Source organism: Rhinatrema bivittatum, chromosome 2 (assembly GCF_901001135.1).
Source record: "Rhinatrema bivittatum chromosome 2, aRhiBiv1.1, whole genome shotgun sequence".
Taxonomy (NCBI): domain Eukaryota; kingdom Metazoa; phylum Chordata; class Amphibia; order Gymnophiona; family Rhinatrematidae; genus Rhinatrema; species Rhinatrema bivittatum.
Window position 1 is genome coordinate 128,669,929 of NC_042616.1, and position 19,414 is coordinate 128,689,342.

Genomic DNA, 19,414 nt, shown 5'->3' on the forward strand with positions numbered 1-19,414 from the left:
ATTTTGGTTGTCCTTCTCTGTACCTTCTCCATTGCAACTATATCTTTTTTGAGATGTGGCGACCAGAATTGTACACAGTATTCAAGGTGCAGTCTCACCATGGAGCCTTATAGAGGCATTATGTTATTTTCCGTTTTATTAACTATTCCCTTCCTAATAATTCCTAACATTCTGTTTGCTTTTTTGACTGCTGCAGCACACTGAGCCGACGGTTTTAAAGTATTATCCACTATGATGCCTAGATCTTTTTCCTTTCACCTGCTGTCTCACTCTCACACATACACAAGCTCGCTCACACACACATGCTGTCTCAGGCACACACAGCTCTCTCTCACATGCTCTCATAGTCTTTCATATGCTGTCTCATTCAAACACACAGGCTCTGTCACATGCTGTCTCACACACACAGACGAGGCTCTCACATGCAGTCTCTCCAAACATTCAGGCTCTCACTCCCACACAGTCTCTCTACCCAATCGCATACACACACAATCTCTCAACTCACTCTCATACACAATCTCTCAACTCACTCTCATACACACATACACTCTACAGGGCCTCAGCCTCTCTCGCCTCTGGGTCTCCTCGTCACAGGTCGCCACGGGATGGGCTCTGCAGCAGCCCTGCTGCCGGGCCTCCTCTTCTCGGAACGCGGCGAGGTGGGATCTGTGGTGGCCCTGCTACAAATGCTGCTCCTATTCAGTACAAAGCTGCTGCTGCTCCTCCTTCTTCCTGCCTGCGTGGCTCTGGCAACGTTTTTCTTCCAGGGCCGCGCAGGCAGGAAGGAGGAGCAGCATCGGCCATATACTGAAGAGAAGCAGTGTTTGGACATGACCTTTTTCTTCGGGCCATAGTGGGATGAGCTCCCCGAGGCCCCACCCATCTTCCTGCTGTACGTACCTGCATAGCAGAGCAGCAGTAATTCCCTGCTCAGCTGCCAGTTTGATGAGGTCCACTGGCGGCTGTATGGGCCTCTCTATCGGCCATCAGCACCCCCAACTGTTCCCCCCCCTCAGTACGCTACTGTAGGGAACCATGGCATCCACAGCTGACTGATGAAATGTTGACCACCAACTTTTTAAAAATAATAATGCTGCTATGCCCATAGCATTAACTTTTTTTTTTTTTACTTACATCTTGCACGGTGGCAGGGTGAAGTTTGAAGGCAAGAGGACACGAGATGTGCACCTTAGCTTCAGCCCTGCCGCATGCTCAGTGAAGCTGTGAGGCACGAGGCAGTGACTTGGGACACTCATGCTGCTTTTTTAAAAGTGTAACATGAGAGATTAAGATAGGAAGATGCTGCAGGCGCGTTTTTTGCCGCCTCAAAATTCTGCCACTTGAAGCAGCCGCCTCACCCTGCCTCATTATAGATCTGCCCCTGCTTTAAGGTATTTGAAGGTCTCTATCATATCTCCCATCTCCTCTCGAGTGTACATGTTTAAATCTTATCTCATAAGACTTCTGATGCAGACCCTACACCAATTTAATAAATGTACCAGCCCATCGCAACTTCAGTCTTGCAGCAGTTAATTTTAGGATTATAGGGCTGTAGAATAATAGAGGTTTATCAATTTATTTGTATTCCCCTTCAGGAGTTACTCTGTCTTTGGTTTTTAAAAGCAATAATGAAACATGGAGAGCCAAGAAATACTTTGAAGTAGACTCTAGCTAGCCTTATCTGATTTCTTAAAAAATATTTTTTAACACAAATAAATACCATACTCAACTTCCAAAATATTATTTATGAAACTCATATAACAATAACATCCCCATATATATCATTTTTTTAAACTATTTTTGCTAACTGGTTCATTCATAAGTTTTGGAAAGTTAAAAAACATAAATCTTCCAGCCATCTGTCTCTCTCTTTGAGACAACAGACAACTGTTGCTCTTTTTTCAGGTTTCCACCTTCCCCTCCGCCCTTCCTTCCCTAGAATTTTTCGCAATGTAACGTTTAGCACTACAAGGTTACTACATTTCCCTTAGCATTACTGCCTTTTTCAAGGAGGTTATGCGCTACCAACACCCCCCCCCAAAAAAAAACCCAAGAACGCGCGCGCGGGCACGATAGGGTTCTGGAACGCCCCAGGCGCAACGCGGGCGGTGGGGGAGGAAGATAAGGAGTTCTCGCGATATTTGCGCGGAAGTCCCGCGGGAGCCGCCGTCATTGCTGTTGTGGTGGGGCGCGCACTCTCCCGGCTACGGAAGGGACGGTGTGGCGGCGTCCATAGTAAGGCAGACATCTTGGCGAGTGAAGGGGGGGCGAAGGCGCTGGCACTGAGGTGCGTGTAATCGGCTGCCGCCTCCGCTGCCCAAGGGAATGCCCTGAGGCGGGGGTGATCGTTGTTTCAGTTCTACTTCTTGCGGTGATGGCGGCCGCCGCCGCTTCCTGCTCGCGGGCCGGGGGCTCTTGCCTGTCTCCCTCCAGTGGCCCTTTATGAGCCCTCCTGTCGCCCGCAGGGATTGTCGAGCAGTTCCACCCCCCCCCCCTGCCTCTCTACTTTTTCTAATTTTTCAAATGCCGCCTTTCCCCTGCAGTCAGGTGGGCTGGGCTCGGTCGGAACATTAGTGTGCAGTGGTCCCAACTGAGGTGTAGTGTATAGTCAAATGCAAAAGCTGTATCTTTAAAATGCCCTCAGCTAGACATTATGGGCGTGGTAACAATAAAGAACAGAAACTTATTTTTTTTTTTTGTAATTGAAAGTAATTGGGGGGGAAAAAAAACCGTCTAATGCTGACCATTTTGACTAGTTTCACTTGTCTTAAGATCTCATTTTACAACTGTCCAAAATCAATTTTTGCAGGTATTTTTCTTTTTGCATGCTAAGCCCACAGAGAAACAGTGTGGTCCAAAAAACTATGCTGGGTCAGCAAACACCAGAAATTTGTGCTGGAAAGACAGCAGCCACAGGTACTTGATATCCTTTAAGTTTTAGTGAGATGTAATGGCTGACTAGTGTTCAGATATATTGATGTGTTATAGCCGTTTTGTTTTTCACTTATTCAGCTACAGATAGTTTTGAAAATGAATTTAAAAACACAGAAAGACCCAACATATTATGGAACGTGAAGCCTTACTCAAATTTTATATTCTTTAGGTACCAAGGAAGCACTTCAGGGGGATGATATTTCAATAATCTTTGTGCCCTCCATCCCTAAGAGAGAGTATGATATGGAAACTTAAAAAAAATGCAGTTCCTTGAGATAAAAACTGCCCAGAAAAGCAGTGATACAATGGCCTATTTCCTGTTAATGGTTCTGCTAGTAAATAGTCCTTTGGTTCACTTTCATTAACAGTTATGACAGGCAGGCCAGATGGATCCAAATGGGAAAGAAGAGGCAGCAAAGGCAGTCATATTTGATCTCAAGGTTGTGAAACGAGCCAGAGGAATGCTAGTGTGCAAGGGAAGGACATTCACAGTAGAAAGATATGAATATAGTCCTAATCATATTGGGCGTTACAGGCCTGATACAAAATTTCCAAGCACACCCTGTTGTCTATTTTTATTACACTATGTGAACTCTGGCATAATGCAAGTATTAATAAGGGCATTAGCAGTATACTTGAGAGACTGAGATCAGTCCCAACATACCCTGGCTTATGAATGAAGTTCATTCCTGTCGAGGTATGCACAAAACCCAATTTGGAAACACTGCCTTAGAAAACAAGTGGTGAAAACATGCAGAATGGTTTCAAGACTGCGTTCCAACATAGATTTGTAAACAGGTGATGGGATTCTTTATCATCCTTGACAGTTCACCCAAATTGATTATTTTATTTTTTTCATTTAGAATTATATCTGCAATAACAGATGAAATAGATATTTATTAACACTTGGACAATACATTGAAACCCTCAGCTCAATGTGAATGGTGGCAGTCAAAAAAGCAAATAGAATATTAGACATGATTTGAAAAGAAATGGACTAAAACAAAATGTTACATTTCCTCTGAAGGGATCCATGGTACTACCGCATCTTGAGTATTGTGTATGGTTGTAGTCACCCTATCTGAAAAATGACATAGCGGAACTAGAAAAGGTGCAGAAGAGGGCAACAAAAATGATGGAGAATAGATGAGAGGATGCACAATTTAGGCTCTTTAGCTTGGAAAAGAGACAACTTAGAGGGGACATGATAGAAGTTTATAAAATCATGAGTAAGGTGGAACAGATAAAGGATGGTTATTTACCTTTTCAAATAATACTAAAACAAAGGAACATTTCATGAAACTAACAACTAGCAGATTTAAAATAAATTGTAAAAAGTACTTTTTCACTCGGTACATAATCAAGCTGTGGGACCTGTTGCCAGAAGATATGGTCAAGGCATCTAGCATAGTAGGGTTTAAATGAAACATGGACAAGTTCCTGAAGGAAAAAATCCATAAACATTATTAGCCAGGTAGACAAAAGAAGGCAACTTTTGTCCCTGGGAGTATCAGGAAATAGATCTACTTTATGGGATCTGCCTAGTAATTGTGACCCAGACAGGATGCTGGGCTGAATGGGCCTTGATCTGACCTAGCATGGTATTTCTTATGTTAGAGTTCTTCCAAAAACTCTTCCTCCAATGAAATTTCAGTGTGGGGATGAGAAGATGATGCAGGGAGGAGGACTTATTTGTTAGGAACCAGGGAACATTTTGGGGATGAGGGAGCTTATCTCAAAAGGATGGCTCCATTATAACCAGGATGGAATCTTCCTGCTGGCACAAAAAAAAATAGAGCAGCTGTTAAATTAGATCATGGGGGAATGCCAACAGTTGCTCAGGAGTGCATTATTTGGAATGAGGATACTGGCAAAACAGGGAAGTTAAAATATCTTGATGGGGTGTAGTAAAGGCTGAAGTAGCTCAGGAGATTTTAAATAAAGAGCAGACAAATACGAAGAATCTAAATTACCTGTTTCAACTGCTAATAAGTACATTATGAATTGAAATAAAATTGTACCCTAAATTGTGTATATGTGAATGCCAGAAGTCTAAAATGTAATAGGCATTTTGAGACCTGGTAGGAGGATAACCAGTGGGATACTGTGATACTGTGATACCAGAATATAAATTATATTGACATGATAGGGCAGATCAAATATGAAGCAAGTTTTCTATAGTATCTAAATTCAAAAAAGCATGGGCTAAGCACAAGATATGTCAGAAGGAGTGGTAGGGAATTGCAGAGCTGAGTAGCTGTTATGACTGATAGGCTGTATGATCTTTTTCCACTTTTATGTTTCTGTGCTACACTATGGTATAGAGTCAAGCAGGATAAAAGTCCTGCAAGAAACAATGCACTGTGGAATCTTAATGGATAGAAATTCCATGTGGAATGGAGAACAGTACAACAGTGGGTGTATACTACTGTCTTCTTGTCCAGGACGAAAAAGTAGACAGTGAAATGCTAACAGAAATTAGGCAAATGAAATCTGCCATTATTATTGTGTTAATTTTTATTACCCTAATATTGAATGGGTAAATATTGCATCAGGAAATGCTAGGGAAGTAAAGTTTCTAGATGCCATAAATAACTTCTTCATAGAACAGCTGATCAGGGGGCTAATGAGAAGGGAATTAATTTAGATTTAGTCCTCCGTGGAGGACCTGGTGCAAGGGATATGGTGGGTTTGCTTAGCAATAGTGATCATAATTGATCAAATTTGACATAATCACTGGAGGGAGGGCATTAAGTAAAACTAGTGCAGTAGCATTTAACTTTAAAAGGAAAACTAAAATAAAATGAGACGTGGTTAGAAAAAATTAAAAGAAGCGATTGTGTAGGTTAAAGTTTGTATGAGGCATGGACATTGTTTAAAAATACCATATTGGAATCCTAGATAAAATGTACTCCATACATTTAAAAAAGATTGAAGGAAAAACAAATGATTGCAAGCATGGTTAAATAGTGAGGTGAAAGGGTCAGTAAAAACAAAAGGACAGTTTAAAAAGAAAAAGGAAAATGGTAAAGAAAATAAGCATTGGTACATAAGATGCAAAACATTACAGGTGAATTTTCAAAGGATTTACACATGTATATACAGCAATTTTCAAAAGTCATTTACCTGTGTTAAATGCACTTAACATGGGTAAAACCTATGGATCATTCAGTGACATATTGTAGCAATTTTCAAAAGTGCACTTACACATGTAAAACCCCATTTTAGGTGTGTAAATGCTTTTGAAAATCAGCGCCTTAATGAGGAAGTTTTGCCATAGAAGCAAAAACTAAAAATACTTTCATGTACATTCGAAGCAAGAAACTTGTGAGGGAGTTAATTGACCTACTAGATAAGCTAGGATAAAAGGGGCACTCGAGAAGAATAAAGCCACAGCAGCAAAACTAATTCTTCGCTTTCCTCTATACTGAGGAAAGCACTTAAACATTCTTTGAAGAACTGCAGCAAATTGCTGTAAAACAGGAAGATTAAATAGAGCAAATTGATGAACTAAAAAGTAACAACTCACCAGTATTGGATGGTATTCATCCCAGAGTTCTGGAAGAACTTGTGTATGAAATTAACCCCTGTTGCTAGTAATCTGTAACCTAAAGGATGAAGAATGACTAATGTAAAGCCAATTTGTTTTAATTTTGTTTTATTGGCAATGTCCAAACATAGTACAGTAGTTTCACAGATCAACAAAACAATATACACCGTATACTCCATGGATCGTTATAGCAAAGTATACAAAAAAAGTCATAATCATAATAATGAATTCAATATTAACAGTAAGTATTTTAAGAGTGGCAAAGGACACAATAGAGAAATAACAATACAAGACATTGCCTTATATTCCCCTCTTTTTCCTGCCCTCCCCTCCCCTGGGTACAGAAAGAAAATAAGTGCATAATCCTGTTCTTGATTGGCAGATAAGATGTTACTAGCCCCATAGAGCTTCATCTGTAAACGGAATACGCATAGTAACAATTCCACTATATAAACCAAAACCAAATTGCATGTTAGGTATTTAACACGTGCTTAAACGACTAGGGCATTACCAACTAAAGATCCCGGTTCTAGAATCAAGTGGTAAGGAGTGAATATAGTCTCCCCATAGTTCCCACATTTGAGCATATTTTTGAGAGGAAGCCTTCTTTACCGATTAAGAATTCAAAAGTTATCAACCTATAAATGTGCTTTTTCCATTGATCCAGCAAAGCCACATTGTCCAATTAGCTAAAATTACTTGCTTAGCTACCAAAGAAACTTTGTCCAAAAGCATCTGTAGAGAATTAGGCAAAGGTGGATGAACCCCCCCCCAATAAAGACAAAAAGCCATATTCTCGGAGTTAGGGGAATAGCTACCTCCCACAGTTTAGCAGTAAGGTTTTTGTATATCCCTCCAGAACTGTTGAATAACAGTACATGACCAGACATGCAAGAAATCTCCTTTAGCCACTGTGCATTTGATTAGAAGGGACCAAACCTATTCTAAACACCCTTGATTGTGAACAATAAGCTTGATATAAGAATTTGTACTGTACTTCTCGAAGTCTTATATTCTCTGAAATATTTAATGATTGCAAAACATTTATTCAAATCAGAAACAGATAACTCTATAGATAGTAAGTCATTCCATTTTGCCCATAAGCCTCTATCCACATCTTGGCTCTTTATACTTTGTAAGGCTTTTTTGGGCACACATATGCAGTTTACCATCATCGCCACCAAAGTAGCTCATCTAGCTTGGGAAAACCCCTAAACTAAACATTTTCCTGTAGTAAATTATGTAGGTCATGTCTGACTTGTAAATACCATAAAAATCTTTGGAAGAGAGGTCAAATAGTATCTGCAAATCTTGAAAACTTCAAATCACTAGTTCTTTAAGTGAGACCATCTGATAAAGATGCTTGAGGACCTGTTGTGCCCAACAAGCAAACATAGAGTTAAGGATCCCAGGAGGAAACTCAGGGTTCCACTGGATTGTCATTAGTGCAGTTTTTATTTCTCTCAAGTGTAAAGTCGAACAAACCACCAAGAAGCCCTACTGGAAAGCATCATAACGTTACCTTTTAATGCCTCTGGTAAGTCTTTATCTGAAATCTTCAAAAGGGTGCCTAAAGAAAAGGGGTGCACCCAATTTTGTAAATAGTCCAGTGGAGTATTGTAAGGTGTCAAAAATTCAGTCCCTCAAATGTCGTAATAAACAAGCAATGTTATATTGATGTAAATTAGGACAATTCAACCCCCCAGACTTTTGAGGCTTCATCATAGTTTTCAAGGGAATCCTAGAGCGCTTCCCCCCCCCCCCCCCCCCCCCCCCAAGAAATGAGCCTATACTCCTCTTAGTATCTATTATCTAATGAATCCTGTTTGCCTAGCCATACTGGCAACATTTGCAACAAGTATAGCCATTTTGAGATCTTCATAATTTTCAGAAGATAAATTCTCCCCATCAATGATAATGGCAATCCTCGCCGGGCGTAAAGGGTTGAGACAAGTTCTTGTTTTAAAGGTCCCATATTAGAATCATAATTTTCCTATATTTATAGAGAGATGAATTCCCAAATACTTCATTTTGCGGTCAACCCATTTCAAGGGAAAGCTCCCTCCCACTTAGCCCACAGCTCGCCTGACACATCTAATGCCTCAGATTTGTCATGATTAATTTTAAGTCCAGCAAACATGCCAAACTCCCTTTGAGCTTATAACACAGTAGGAAGAGAAGTCTCCAGGTTTACTAAATAAACTAAAACATCATCAGCGAAAGCTGCAATTTCCTAGCGTGTAGCAGATGGACTCAAAACAAGTGGGTATAGTGCGCTCGTGCTAGCAGTTGGAGACGGATCTGACGTCAGCACAGGTACATATACCCCCACAGGAAGTATAGTAATTCATAATTTCCGTCTCCAAAGCAGTTTGGAGCTACCTCACACTCGCTGAGCGTGTTTCCAAATTCTACACAACTAAATTCCTAGAAGACAACTTACTGAAGACAAGCCCCGCACTCCTGTGGTGATACCATGAGGTCCCTCACCCAGTTGAGTTTCCCGAGCTGACTTCCGTGGTCCCTCGGAGGTAGGAGCCTCGGTCCGGTGGCCGACTCGCGGCAGGGACCTAGCCCCTGAGTGAGAAGGGTTCAGGCGCGGCGTAGAGGCAGCCTCGGTCCCAGTGAGGACTTGGCCTCCGAGCGAGACGAGTTCGGGCGCGGCCTAGAGGCAGCGGGTGCACTTCCTCGAGCGCGGCGGTGAAGGTACTCACCCTCTCCCCCTGAAGCCGGAGACCGCCCGGGTCGCAGCCGGGAAGCGCTGAAGACAAGGTAAGGCGTACATCTTTACTGTGGTCTCCGAGGAAGTGTGGATTCGCGGGGCCTGCCTTCGTGGCAGCCCGCCGAGGAGGTCGCCATTTTACCTGCCTACTCGCCTTCGCTACCCAGTCGCATGTCGTTAAGCGCACGCGGATAGGCGTCAGCTAGCTAGGCGCACGTCCATAGGTGCGCATTATAGACGCACATTCATAGGCTCACGTTCATAAGACGCCGTGGGTAGGCGCACGTCATAGGCGCACGTTCATAAGACGCCGTGGATAGGCGCACATCATAGGCGCACGTTCATAAGACGCCGTGGATAGGCGCACGTTCCGCGCACGTTCATAATAGGCGCACATTTATAAGACGCCGTTGGTAAGCGCAAGTTCATAGGCGCACGCTCATAAGACGCCTGTTGGTGGGCGCATGATCATAAGACGCCCGTTCATAAGCGCATACAGCTAAGCGCAGGTTGATAAGTGCACCCTCATAAGATAAGCGCATATCAGTAGGCGATACATATTGCAAAGCATATGGAGCATAAGAGAGCCCACATGTCCGCAGAGCCGGCACCTCCAGGTGCAACCTCAGAGCCACGCAGAGCGAGGAAGCAGACTCGCTATGTGCCCAATGTGAGGAGGCCATGGGAGTTCCAGGACAGGACCGGTCCCAGCCTAGCGGTTCCTCAGGGAACACTCCGGACTTAGCAGGCTGCGGGGAGCAGCCAGGGAGCCCAAGAGACCTGGTGCCCCTAAGGCCAGATCCGGCCTCTCTCTCCTGGGTGGAATTATTCAAGGGGATCCACGCCTTTGTCCAGATGCAGTCTACTCCTTGAAGGGGTTTTTCTGTTCCGGATGATCCGGCCCCTGGACCCTCGAGACCTAGGCACAGCCACTCGCCACCTGGAAGCCCCACTTACGGGGATTCGGATTGCTCCGAGGAAGATGAGGAGCCCCCCGAGGAGGGAGAACTTCCCTCAGAGATAGAACCATATCGGACCATGAGACGCTTCTTTCGGAAAGAGGATCTTCCAGGCCTGGTCTCACATGCCTATCTGAACTGGCTATTCCGGGCCAGGACACCCCAGGGGACCCTAACATGAACCCCGTGTTAGAGGGCCTGCGCCGAACGGCTCACCATTTTCCCCTCCTACAAGCAGCACAGCAGCTAATAGATCTGGAATGGACTACGCCGGAGGCCTCATTCAAAGGGGGTCGGGCCTTGTCGGGCATGTACCCTCTGGACCCGGCGTCCAAGGAGCTGCTGGCGTGCCCCAAGGTAAACGCCATAGTTAACGCAATTGTGAAGCGCACCACCATTCCGGTTGAGGGGGGAGCGGCCCTCAAGGATACACATGACCGGCGCATGGACACCATTCTGAAGCAAGCCTTTGAGGTAGCAGCCATGTCCCTACGAATCGCAACCTGCTGCACCGTGGTGACGTGTTCCTGTTTATCGCAGGCTAGAAGCAACACCCCGGGAGAAGACATGGAATCAGCTCTCGCATTTCTCACTGACGCAGCCTCCGACCTCGTCCGTACGGCAGCCAAGGGAGTGTCCTCCTCAGTGGCAGCCAGGAGACAGTTCTGGCTACGCAATTGGGCTGCCGACTCTTCCTCCAAGACACGCCTCACAAGAATGCCCTTTAAGGGATCCCTACTGTTCGGCAGCGAACTCAAGAACTGGGCTGATAAATGGGGTGCCTCTCCATTACCCCGTCTACCAGAAGACAGGTCGAGGAAGAGCCAGCGTTCATTTTCCAGACCATCCAGAGGTAGAAACTCTCAGCGCTTCAACCCTTACAGGGCTCACTATCAAGCACCTCGTTCTCAGGCCAGGAACCAGCCCTTTCGGGCTAAGCACAACAAGAGGAGAACCGGCTCGGGTTCTGGTCCCGGCCGCAACCCACAATGACAATCAGCCGACCCATCCAGGGGTAGCAGCCATAGGGGGCAGGCTAACCCTCTTCTACCGCAGGTGGGTCGAGATTACTTCGGACCAGTGGGTCCTCGCCATCATCAAAGTAGGATATTACCTGGATTTTCTTCGGCTCCCGCCGGACAAGTTTGTGGAATCTCCTTGTTCACCTCTCAAGAAGGCGGCACTAGAAGTGACCTTACAGAGGCTCCTGGCACTAAAAGCCATAATCCCAGTGCCTGCAGAGGAGATAAATTCTGGGCATTATTCCATTTATTTCATAGTACCCAAGAAGGAGGGCACTTTCAGGCCCATCCTGGACCTCAAGTCAGTCAACCGACACCTACGGGTTCCCAGCTTTCGCATGGAAACGCTACGGTCTATCAAGAATGCAGTACAGCCAGGGGAGTTTCTCACCTCCCTAGATCTGTCAGAAGCCTATTTGCATATCCCAATCCATCGGGATCACCAACGCTATTTACGCTTCAAAGTTCTGAATCAGCACTTTCAGTTCCGAGCTTTACCCTTCGGGTTAGCCACCGCGACGCGGATCTTTACCAAGGTCATAGTAGTAGTGGCGGCAGCACTCAGGAAGGAAGGAATTCTCGTCCATCCCTACCTAGACGATTGGCTGATCAGGGCAAAGTCACCGGAGGAGAGCCACCGGCAACCAACAGAGTTATAGCTCTTCTGGAAAGCCTAGGATGGGTAGTTAACATAAAGAAGAGTTCCCTACAGCCGTCCCAGTCGCTGGAATACCTAGGGGTTCAATTCGACACCCAGGAAGACAAGGTCAGCCTGACCTCCAAAAGGAAGTCGAAACTCCGGAATCATCTGCAAGCCCTGCTGAGCGCCAGCCGGCCCACAGCTCGAGATTACCTACAGGTCCTCTGCCTCATGGCATCCACTCTGGAGGTGATACCATGGCGCGGGCTCATATGAGACAATTACAACGCGCCCTCCCATCTCGGTGGAGCCAGCGATCACAGAACTACACCGTACACCTACCGCTGCCAGCCAGAGTGCGGAATCAGCTACGGTGGTGGTTGCAGCCCGGCCACATGAGCCAGGGTTCGAGAATGTCCTCCCCAACCTGGACCCTGCTCACTACAGATGCCAGCCTGAACGGATGGGGAGCACACTGCGAAGAACTCACCGCCCAAGGGCGGTGGAACAGAGAAGAGTCAAGGTGGAATATCAACCGACTAGAGGCACGGGCAGTCAGGCTAGCGTGCCTGCGATTTGCCCACAGACTTCGCCACAGAGCGGTCAGAGTGATGTCAGACAACGCCACCACGGTGGCATACATCAACCGACAGGGCGGAACCAGAAGCCAACAGGCATCCCTAGAAATAGCCCCCCTGATGACTTGGGCGGAAGCGAATCTCCAGGACATCTCCGCCGTTCACATCGCCGGGAAGGACAACACCACGGCAGACTTCCTCAGCAGAGCCTCAATCCAGGGGAATGGCAGCTGTCGCCCACAGCTTTCCAGATGATTGTGGATCAGTGGGGGATGCTGGGCATGGACCTATTAGAAGACAGGTCCAACGCTCAAGTACCCAGATATTTCAGCCGCAGGCAGGATCCGCTATCCCAGGGGATCGATGCCCTGGTACAGCCGTGGCCTCAGGGAATCCTGCTATATGCCTTTCCTCCGTGGCCCCTGCTGGGCACCATTATACACAAGATTCAGCGACACAGAGGCCTAGTTCTTCTAGTGGCCCCGGACTCGCCAAGAAGACCCTGGTACGCAGACATGAGAAGACTACTGGCAGGGAATCTTCTACGCCTGCGTCCACATAGGGACCTGCTGCGGCAAGGTCCCATCCTCCACGAGGATCCAGCTCAATTCTCTCTTACGGTCTGGCCATTGAGAGGGCTAGATTGAAGAAAAGAGGATACTCTGAGCCGGTAATAGATACAATCCTCCGAGCACGCAAGTTCTCCACATCACTGACATATATCAGGATCTGGAGAATTTTTGAAGCCTGGTGCGACTCACAGCACCAGTTCACATGCCGCTAAGATTCTTATCATTTTGGACTTTCTACAAGATGGACTTCAGAAGGGTCTGTCCCTCAGCTCCATCAAGGTTCAGGTAGCAGCGCTGTCTTGCTACGGTCCCAGGAGTGACGGCAACACCATTGCCAAACACCCAGACGTTTCATGTTTCCTGAAAGGAGTCAAACACATTCGCCCGCCACTGAAGTGGCCAGTGCCCTTGTGGAACCTCAACCTAGTGTTGGAATTTCTAGCGGGATCCGCCTTCAGGCCCCTTCGAGGCCTGTCTCTCCGTTTGTTAACCTTGAAGATGGTGTTCTTACTGGCTGTGTGTTCAGCACGCCGCATCTCAGAGCTACAAGCACTGTCCTGCTGTGATCCGTTTCTCAGAATCACTCCAGAAGCTATCCATCTTCGCACGGTTCCTTCCTTCTTACCCAAAGTGGTCTCACACTTTCACCTCAACCAAACCATATCCTTGCCATCTATGGAAGGTTTGAAGAAGTCGGAAGAAGGTCGAATACTGCGTCATCTCGACATCGGCAGAATACTGGCCAGATACTTGGAAATGTCAGAAGCAGTACGAAAGACGGACCATCTGTTCGTCCTTCACAGCGGGAAGAAGCAAGGGGAAGCGGCCTCACGGCCAACCATCGCTCGCTGGATCAAAGAAGTTATCAAGGCAGCCTACGTTGAGGCGGGAAAACCACCGCCTCTACAGGTCAAGGCTCACTCTACCAGAGCGCAAGCGGCCTCTTGGGCAGAAACTAGGATGCTGTCGCCTGCAGAGATATGTAAAGCGGCGACATGGTCCTCCCTCCATACCTTCTCCAGATTCTACCGTCTGGACGTCCAGGCCAGGGAGGACACAGCATTTGCGAGGGCAATCCTACACGGTCCTCGGGCAGCCTCCCGCCCAGTCCGGGAGTAGCTTTTGTACATCCCACTTGTTTTGAGTCCATCTGCTACACGCTAGGAAATGTAGAGATTACTTACCTGATAATCTCCTTTTCCTTAGTGTATGCAGATGGACTCAGCATCCCACCCGGCTGCCGGTATACATGGGGATTTACTGACTCACGGTAAGCCATGTTTTTCTTATATAGGGCATCCACCTTGTCGGGTGTCGACACCTTCCGGCTGAGAACACTGGCGGTCTCCAGCTACCATCAATTGGTCAGGGTAATCCTGTTTATTTAATCGATCGGTCAGTCACACATATATCCATAAAGCTTTTGCAAGGAAGATTACTGAATTGCTATACTTCCGGTGGGGGTTTATGTACCCGTGCTGACGTCAGATCCGTCTCCAACTGCTAGCACGAGCGCACTATACCCACTTGTTTTGAGTCCATCTGCATACACTAAGGAAAAGGAGATTATCAGGTAAGTAATCTCTACATTTTAAATTCTTGATTTACCAAAAACCCTTGAATAGAAAGGTTCAAGCAATTTTCCTTAAGAGGGGGTCTGTTGACAGGCTATACAAAATTGGAGATAAAGGGCAACCTTAGCGAACCCCCCTTCAAATGTGTATATTTCGGAAATTGAGTTATTTACCAAAATGTTTGAGATAGGCACCTTATAGAGCAGGGCAATGTATTCCAGATGGAACCCTTAATGCCAAATCTCAAAACTGAAACCATGTAGGCCCAAGACACCTTATCAAAGGCTTTTTCTGAATCAAAGCCTATAGCCAAGGCCAGGGTATGAGAAGACTATGCTTCTATAGCAGTGAGCAATTTGATTATGTGGATACTCACTGCTCTATCTCCCTGCTATTAGTCATCCGCTGCCGATTATCATTTTTCATATTTTCTATAAAGGTTTTCCCTTTCCAAAGTTTAACTAGTCTAGCCAGCAGTTTACATGACTTATTCCCAAATCTGAAGAAATTGTGCTCCGAGAAGTGAAAAGATCTTTGAGCTCTCAGATGTAGATTTGAATTCAAATTAAGGGCAGTATGATAACACCCTTTATTAAGTGAAGTCGGGCAATTAGCTAGTGCCTGCTTCACCTCTTGTAATTTACCTTCCAAGTAGAGTATGGATTTATTTAGCTGTTTGTTCTTACTAATACAATATGCTATGATCTCTCCCCGTAGAATGGCTTTACAGATTTCCCAAAACGGGGTAGGGTTATCCTTATGTTTAAACTGTATTTCAAAGTTTTCCCGTTTACCCAATAAGAAGGTGAAAAATTCTTAATTGTCCCCTAAATGTCCAGGGAACCTCCAAGGCTGGAAAATAGACTTTTCTTCCGGCAGAGAGAGATCTACCCAAATAGGTGCATGGTCAAATACTGCAATAGGTCCGATATCTGCTTTTTTTTTTTTTTTATAATTTATTCTTTATTGATTTTTCATTATCATTACAACAAGATAGTATTAACTATGCATAATACAGGAAAAATTATTGTAGCATCTCTAATTCAAAACAACAAAATTATCTTATAACTCAAAGGGATTTTCCCAGAACTAATGCTGCAATAAACAAATAATATGGGGGGAGGTCCTTCTTCTAATCTTATAAATACATACATCTTATAAAAATAAAGAGTTAGAGATAGATTATATCTACTTATCACTATTAGGCTAACATTGATGGTAAATCCTCCTCCAACCTTGCCTGATTTTTATCTCTCAGAAAATTTTCCAGATGAGACGGTTGTGAAAAAATAAACTTTTTCCCCTGATAATTAATAAAGCATTTACTGGGGTACTTTAAATAAAAAGTTGCCCCCAGCTCTATTACTTTATTTTTAAGGGACAAAAATTGCCTTCTCCTCACCTGAGTTGGTTTAGAGACATCAGGGAAGATGAAGACTTTATGTCCACAAAATAATATATCCTTATTTTTTAAAAATTTTTCCAAAATAATCTCTTTGTCTCTTTCTGAAATAAATGATACAAACATGGTTGCCCTTTTATCAATCATATCTACAGATTCCTCCAAAAAGGTGGATATTCCTGGAGATTCCACTTCTCAACTCCCAGGAACATCTCCTCTTTGAGGAGGAAAATAATAAATCTTAGAAACAGCAGGTATCTCGTTTAAAGCTAGTACTTCCTTTACATATTTAGCGAACATCTCTATTGGAGATAATAATCTCGTAAATGGAAAGTTCACCATACGTAAGTTCTTTATATGCATTAAATGTTCTAGATTTTCCACATTAGAATGTAAGATAGTATTATCAATTGTATGCATTGTTTCCAATTTTTTAACATTCTCAATTTCTAAATTCACATTCTGCATAGAAGTTTCTACATCATTTAAAAGTTTTCCCTGCTCCTGTATAAGTATCTTATTCTTATTAACTATTGCATGAAGAGATACATTTATCAGAGAAACATTAGAGTCCAGTTTTATCATCATTCTCCACAGATCCCCCAATGTTACATTGGTAGCGTCTACGGCAGATAGCCTGGCGCTATCAATGGTGGGTACTATATCCACACCTGCTCCTTGCTCTGTAGGCTCCGGGCAGGGGAAGTTCAATACATTCGGTGGTTGAACACCCGGTTCAACTTCACTTACTATTGACGACCCGTTGATGGCTCCATCTGGTGTTCCCATTGGGGGCTGCAGAGGTGTTTGCCTTGTGCCAGGACTCAGAGAGACTTCTAAGCAATCTCTCCCACTGTCCTCATGTGGCAATAATTTGTAGATGTGAGCGTCCATCGGGCCTGTTCTTACATCAGCCGGGGAAGATGTTACAACTTTTGCTTTCCTTTTGCGCCCCATAAAAACTTAAAAAATTATATAAAGAAGCAATTAAGCAATCAAGCGATCCAAGTTGATCTAAGTCGCGCACGCCCCTTCGGTGCGCGCCGGCGGCTGCGGTGCGCCGCAGTTCCGCGGTCTTTAAACCCCCGGGTGCAGGCGAGTGATGTCACCAGGGGCGGGTTCGCAAATGCGATTGGTGTTGCAATCTCCTCCGCCTCCTCACCGGACAGCCAGGCTCTGTTCCTCTCTCCACTCTCTCACAGTCGGGCCCCCCCGATATCTGCTTTTATCAACTCTAGCAAAGAGATTGTGGGAGACCAGGATATAGTCTGTTCTAGACATCGTCATGTGGACACGAGAAACATGGATATATACTCCATTTTGGGGTTTAGCACTCTCCAAACATCAATCAGCTGCATATGCTTGCGTAAGGAAGCTATACCCTTATCCGCTCCCAAGCATTATCCACGTGGGTTAGATAATTTGTCCAGCTGCACATCATGTACCCAGTTAAAAATCGCCCATTAATATCAAGGTTCTCTGTAAATTCGTAAATAATTGGGTAGTAAGAGTAACAAAAAGATTGGTTATACGCAGTAAACGCATATACATTAGTGTGATGACCTAATTTACCAATAACAATCAGATATCTACCATCTGGGTCTTTGACTTTCTTTAGCACCTGAAAAGTAATGTTCTTATGTACAAGAATCACTACCCCACCTTCTCTTTTCCTGGGGCATAATAGGCTATGGCCCACTCCCTTTTTAACTTCTTACTTTCAGTCTCAGATAAATGAGTCTCCTGGAGACAAGCTGTTAGCTTTAGAGCGCTTAAAAGTTTGGAAAACCACCTTCTGCTTAATCGGGGAGCCCAGCCCATCTACATTCCAAGTTGTTATCTGCACATTACTCCCCATTGAAAGCAAGAACATTTTTTCTTTGAGAATATTCCACATAAGAGTGAGAGACTCCCAGCCAGGCCTCCCACTGAACCAAAAGAGCTGAGAAACCTTACTTCAGAGAGAATAGTAATAAAAAGAACATCCTGGGTGCAGGTGAACCACAAACCACCCAGCCCATGGGTGTCCCTCCACCACTTGCTTGAATATACAGGGTGGCCCATGGAAAAGTAGCCCACCTCCAATACCAGTGCATTGGAGGCAGGCTATTTTTCCATGGGCCACCCTGTATAAGAACCTATATTCTGATGGGGCCTACTAGTCTCCTCCCAAAAAGAGGAAGAGTTCTGCCATGGTACACATCTAGAGCTGCCCCCCTCCCTCTCCCCCAACCATCCTGCTTAACCCCAAATTTAAATCATCTCTGGAAATCAGAGAATAGGATCAATATTATATGTGATTAAGTGCCACGCTTCCACTACTTTACGTTATAAACTTTTAAGCTAACCTGCAATAACATCTTAGATTCAAACCAATAAGAGAGATGAAAGAGAACTGAATAACATTAACTGGAGACTGCCATTCCCATCAGCAACCCGCCATAGTAGAGTGATAGTTCAGGAAATCGGCAAGCCTAGTTGTCGAGAGCTATGCCATGCTGCCTCCACTATGCCTTCGTAAGTCTTCGATGTAGGGACCCAGAAGCAACCAGTTAAAGAAAACTGCGACGGGGGCATACACAGATTTTGGGGTGCAAAGAATGGATCCCTTCAGATGATATCGAATTAGATCTCAGACCACCATTACAGTTAACAGGTAAGGTCTCCTCTGTGCTACAAAAGTAGGAGTAAAATGAAAGCGCTTTCAATTACTTATTCAGTTTCTCCAAAAACATTTCCGCCTCCTCATGGGTCTCATAAACCATAGATTGCCCTTAGCACCAAATTCTCAGCTTAGCTGGAAATTGTAAAATAAAGCAAATTTCTTTTTGAATCAGCAATGCACAAACTGATGAAAAGTCTCTCTGTAACGCTAAGACCCGCACTGAATAATCCTGTGCAATATGAATCTTTTGATGTTGAAATTTTAGATTCGGCACTTAGTGTGAAGCTTGTATAATCCGCTACTTATGGGCGAAGTTCTACTTTTAGCAATTACTACTCTGGGCCATACATCTGATTCTCAGCAGGTACCCAGCCGGTGGGCCCGTTCAATTTCTAAGGGCCCGTGCAAGTCTGAGAGATCCAAAGCCTTGGGTATCCTTCAGTAGACTATGGGAAACCAAGGAATCGCACTGTACAGGTCAGATGGCAAACCAGCCTCTGACGCCCTTGTCCATCATTGGGGCAAGGGTCTTCTGCATGCATAACCTCAGATTCCCTTAGTGGCGAAGACTCTCTTGAAGCTTTGTGAGGACAGGGGGACTATGATCCTCATAGCCCCTCATTGGCCGAGATGTCTGGTTTCCACTCCTACGGTCTTTGACCATCCAGAGATCAATCAGTCTGGGGACTTCCCAGATCTTATCACGCAAGATCAAGGCAGGGGGCAGCATCCCAACCTCCAGGCCCTGTCACTCACAGCCTGGATGTTGAGAGGTTAATCCTGCAACTGCTCCATC

The 19,414-nt window shown here is 45.0% G+C and overlaps 1 protein-coding gene across 3 annotated transcripts in view; it reads left to right on the forward strand.

Annotated features, from left to right (window-relative positions):
• Positions 1–2,123: 2,123 nt before the first annotated feature.
• Positions 2,124–19,414, forward strand: part of ZNF438 (zinc finger protein 438) — a 61,943-nt gene continuing 44,652 nt past the window's right edge. Inside the window, exons 1-2 of one of the 3 annotated variants that reach the window (XM_029588598.1) lie at positions 2,124–2,287; positions 2,810–2,916. In XM_029588598.1, the coding sequence (XP_029444458.1) occupies positions 2,826–2,916 (91 nt within the window). In that variant the 5' untranslated portion in view covers positions 2,124–2,287; positions 2,810–2,825. The remainder of the gene's footprint in view (positions 2,288–2,809; positions 2,917–19,414) is intronic. The other 2 variants (XM_029588599.1, XM_029588601.1) reach the window with 2 other exon arrangements.